The 4,732-nt window shown below is 38.6% G+C and overlaps 1 protein-coding gene and 1 long non-coding RNA gene across 2 annotated transcripts; one reads left to right on the top strand and one right to left on the bottom strand.

The window, feature by feature from the left end:
• The first annotated feature begins 1,662 nt into the window (after nt 1-1,662).
• Nucleotides 1,663-2,208, top strand: LOC141598208 (uncharacterized). Its single transcript, XR_012523326.1, has 2 exons — nt 1,663-1,841; nt 2,021-2,208. It is a non-coding gene; the product is annotated as an uncharacterized LOC141598208 (long non-coding RNA).
• A 536-nt stretch (nt 2,209-2,744) lies between these two features.
• On the bottom strand, nt 2,745-3,742 carry LOC141601323 (uncharacterized). The gene is made up of 3 exons (XM_074421596.1): nt 3,611-3,742; nt 3,202-3,487; nt 2,745-2,965 (listed from the first exon to the last, which is right to left on the bottom strand). Exons 1-3 carry the CDS (start codon nt 3,740-3,742, stop codon nt 2,745-2,747), a joined length of 639 nt encoding a protein of 212 aa, XP_074277697.1.
• Nucleotides 3,743-4,732: the final 990 nt, after the last annotated feature.

Raw genomic sequence — 4,732 nt, 5'->3', positions numbered from 1 at the left:
GCTTTTAGGAATTAAAATGTCATATAAAGTATGTACTTAAGGTCTTTTTATCAATTAGTTAGGGTAATTTTAAGTACGTATTCGATTATGTACTTTAGATCTAATGTGAATATGTGAGGAATGATTGAACGACAATATGAGAACCCCAAAGATTGATAAAACTGATAGAAATTCAGTATACAACCATAAAAATTTACGGAAAGCGATTTTACGCCTAAGTTTATCAATCATAACCCATTATTTGCATAGTCGACGTTTTTACCATCAATCACATGCTTTGTTACTGGTGATAATTTTGCTCTTTAGTCATTGTTTTAGCAGCTATTCTAGAGTCGAGGGCAAACTAAGGTTAACCAAACTATACTTAAATGCTCCCGCTATGTGAGATTGCAAGTTTTAAGCCATTGGTTAACTTTGTGCTGGGGTAGTAGAAGTCTGGAATCACTCGCCCATCAGCAAATTGCGAATAGGTTCAAGCATATTCTATCATGCAGCTTACTTAAAATCAACATAGACACTATAATAGTGTATCGCCAGATGTGGCGCATTTATAACGAACTGATAGCCTTGACTAGTGCCTCAAATTTACTTAGATACAAGTATAAAACTAAGAACCTTTGTGATTAAAGTTACAGAGTTCTGCCATATTTTACCTACATGATACTGCCTTTATTTCCCTTTGATTGCTTTGCTTCCCTTTGTGTGAAGACTTGGGATTACATACTTGTCCTCATTCATTGTTCTACTGTGAGTGTGATGTTGGATTTCTGGATGTGGGGTTGTCTCTACATATATTTGGGTGTCAAAAGGGATGGGGTTTTGGGGGGGGGGGGGTTGGGTTGGAGAAGAGGGAGAGTTTTAATTACATTGGATGAAGTCGCCTTTGAATGTGATTCCATGGTGGCGTAGAGGTAGTACCTCATAAAAAAAACAATCTAAATCTTGGTTTTAGGCTTAGGTTATAGGACTATGATTTTTAAAGTTCGACTTTGTCAGAAATTATGGCTAAGTTGAGCATTTTAGCAAATTGCACTTCTGTTGGTTGATCCCAACTCAAATTGGTTTAAAGTTCTGTTTTTGTGGTTGTCGTAAATTGGGCTTCATGCTCATCTCTCTAATATGATGTTTTTTTCTCTTGTCAAAACTGCAGTAGTGATCGCTCAGGGTCTCTCATATAATGATATAAGTACAGAATGCATCAGCTCTTTTTTCTTTTTTCGAGATGTTTGCTATGCAGCAAGTTTTTGTGTAAAGGGGGTACGACTTAACCAGCACGTAGCTTGTCATAAGCATGAATCCAGGCACAAAAGTAGGCAACCCTCCAGGATCTTCTTAACACCAGCACACCAAAAAGTAGGTACTTACCTTTTCTAATCTACCTTCTAACCTTTGGGACTGCAAGAGGCCTGAACAGTGGCCGGATATGATATACCTGCCTGATTATGTGGAATACCATCATGTAACAACATCTCTATTGCGATCATTGTTTCCACTGGCTAGTGATGATGCATTGGATTTACTGTCAAAGATGTTTACATACGATCCAAATGCTTGAATTACAAAGACAACAAAAAGCGGAGCACGGGTATTTTTAAATGCTACTTGTTTTGTATTCTTTTCTTTAGGGGCATGTGGTTATTAATGGGTTCTACACCTGATGCACATACGCATCTAAACATATGTTATTGTGATCACTCACATTTTCGAAGTAGTTTCTTTATTATATATGTAATGTGATAATTTCTTTGTGCAGTAGTTGTTTTTCCAGTATCGAAGTAAAAGCGGATAAGAAGCTCTTGGTAGTGTGCTTGACAGAAAGATTACGAGCCTTTACCTTTAAGGTACTCCTTTGCATTCTTTTTCTATCAGCAATTGAAAAATGGGAATGTTTGTATGTTCAGTATATGTTTCATTGAACCATTTTTCAGCTTGATGTTGGAACTATGCTCACAAGTTCACTTAAATAGCATATAAATGTCATGTATCAATTATATTACTACTGTTTTTTTTCTTCCTACAGCACTGAGGCCAGCGACGGCTCCTAGTTGGGTGATTTCGACGACAAATTTGATTCAGAAATTTATTATTTTGTTAGATTTATTCCTTTAATAATTCTTGATGTATAAGTAATAAGATTATTGATTTTTTAAGTTGATCGTGATGATGTAATATAATTCTAATTTTTGATTAAAATCATTTAGATCTCGATTTCTAGAATGGTAATATTTTTTTTTATTTAAAGAAATATCTAAGAGACCGGTTTTATTTAAGCACCGGTTTCATAGATAAGATTAAAGAAACCAGTTTTGGTCAATAACTGGTTTCAAAGATAAAAATCAAAGAAACCAGTTTTGGTCATTAACTGGTCTCTTAGTCTTAAGCAAAGAGACCGGTTTTCCGTCACAACAAGTCTCGTTGAGATAACCAAAGAAACCGGTCTAAATAACAGGTTTCTTAGGCTAAGACACCTATGAGGTAGAGACCTATTATAAACCGGTCTCTAAGGCTGTTTTTAACCGGTTTCTTTGGCGTTTTTTGTAGTAGTGCCACCATCACACGACAGTAATGTCAAACTCTAGTCAGCCAATCATTACCGATATATGTTGACCAGTTGACAGTTACAATATTACTTCCCAATTGTATTCATTTTAATGAGACTTAAACATGTGATCATCATGATCAACAGTTGTGATCGCATTATTGTCGGAGGACACATATTCCAACAATACTCCCATCCTTCTTCCTTAAAACAATACCAGAGCACCCCAAGGCGATACACTTGGGCGAATAAATCCTTTCTCAATCAAGTCATCTAGCTGCTTCTTTAATTCTTGCATCTCGACGGGAGCCATGCGATAAGGAGCCTTTGAGATTGGTCCGGCACCAGGGAGAAGATCAATATTAAACTCAATATCTCGTTCTGGTGGGACACCTAGAAGATCCTCTGGAAACACGTGGGTGTATTCTCGAACAAAGGAATATCGTCAATCTTAACCTCCATAGTGACATCCCGAATATTGCGTAAGTATACTTTCTACCCTTTTCTCCTCAAGTTCTCCATTTTTAGTGCGGACACCCATTTAATCCCGGATTTAGTCGAGATGCTCTTATATGAAACCCTCGTTCCTAATGGACTTTTGAGAATGATCTTTTGGTCACGACATACAAACTTTGCATTAAACCTTGCTAACCAATCCATACCGAGGATAATATCGAATCCAGAGAGTTTGAAACTTATAAGGTCAGCTGAAAAGTTAGTTCCGTCAATAGATATGGGAATATCACGAAAGACTGGTGAACATGGTATAATTTCTCCTGTGGGAAGCGATATAGTAGTGGTAATAGGGGTGCTAGGAATGAATTGAGTCTTACTAACGAACGATGTTGAAATAAATGATAAAGAAGCACCAGTATCAAAAATTACGAATGCAGGAGTAGAATTAGCAAGAAATGTACCAGTAAGAACATCTGGGTGAGCCCTCAGCTTCTACACGGTTCATAAGAAATACACGGCCCTAGGCAGGAGCCTACTGAGACTTATCATTCATGTTACCAGCCCCTGAAGCCTGATTAGTCCTTTGAGGGCAGCGATTTGCTGTGTGACCTAAACCTTGATAGTTGAAGCATCATATATCCTACCCGGAATAACCTTTTCCAGGGTGATAAACTCCACCACAATGGTATCATCGATGGTCACCTTGAGGAGCAGGGTTAGAACGAGCCTCCCCTGAAGTGTTACCATGCTTTACCCTTTTTGTTAGCCCCTGTAAAGAAGATGATGGAGCGGTGGTTTTCTTTGTCAAACGACGTTCATGAGCTGCATCATAAACACTAAGAGCATGGTCGTAAGCTTCTTAAAAGGTCCGTGAAGGGACTGCTGGTACTGCCGTACGAACCTTGGGAGCCAACCTCAAGTCATAGCGACGAATTTTCTCTCTCTCTCTCTCTCAATCGAGATTATCATAGAAGCAAAACGGGCCAATTCGATGAATTTGCTAGTATATTGCTCCACCGTCATATCCCCTTGCTCCAAATCCAAACATTCCGGTTGTTTCTTCCAACGAAGGGACTCTGGATAGAAACAAGCTTTCACACTTTCATTGAATTGGTCCCATCCAAACCCAGGCTGAGCCTTCAGTGATTCTTTCATGAGATCCCACCAACGATCCGCCTCTTCACGAAAATAACAGCTAGCCATATCAACCTTTTCCTCCTCAGGCATGTGAGTCATGACAAACAACTTCTCCATTTCACGTATCCAACCCTCTAAGATGACTGGGTCAGTGACTCCCATGAAAACCGGAGGTTGGTGGCGGTTGAAACGCTCAAAAATGGATCTCTCCCTTTCATTTGGTTGGGCATTGTTCTCCTTCTCCAGTAACTTCAACAAAGCTATTTCGATCAAACGAGTTCTCTCATTTTCGCCACTACCATTATTGTTTCCATGTCGGTTGTTCATCTACAGCAAAATAATCAGGTAAACCACGTGGCAGAAGCCTAACTACCACTAGCAAGCAACTACTCAGCCACAAGTAACGTATAAACAAAAACAATACTCATATGCAAGTAAGAGACCTATAATATAAACATAAATAGAGTCCTTACTTGTTTCTACCCCCACTCTGTTTTAGTCATAATTAATCTTTGTTTAAGTCTTATTTCAATACAAGAGTGTTGGGAGCGTTCTGGCTCTGATACCAACTGTAACAACCGCGGATTTAATAATACAAAT

The sequence above is a fragment of the Silene latifolia genome, chromosome 9, assembly GCF_048544455.1.
Source record: "Silene latifolia isolate original U9 population chromosome 9, ASM4854445v1, whole genome shotgun sequence".
In the NCBI taxonomy this organism is placed as follows: domain Eukaryota; kingdom Viridiplantae; phylum Streptophyta; class Magnoliopsida; order Caryophyllales; family Caryophyllaceae; genus Silene; species Silene latifolia.
This window is presented reverse-complemented; position numbering and strand designations above follow the sequence as displayed.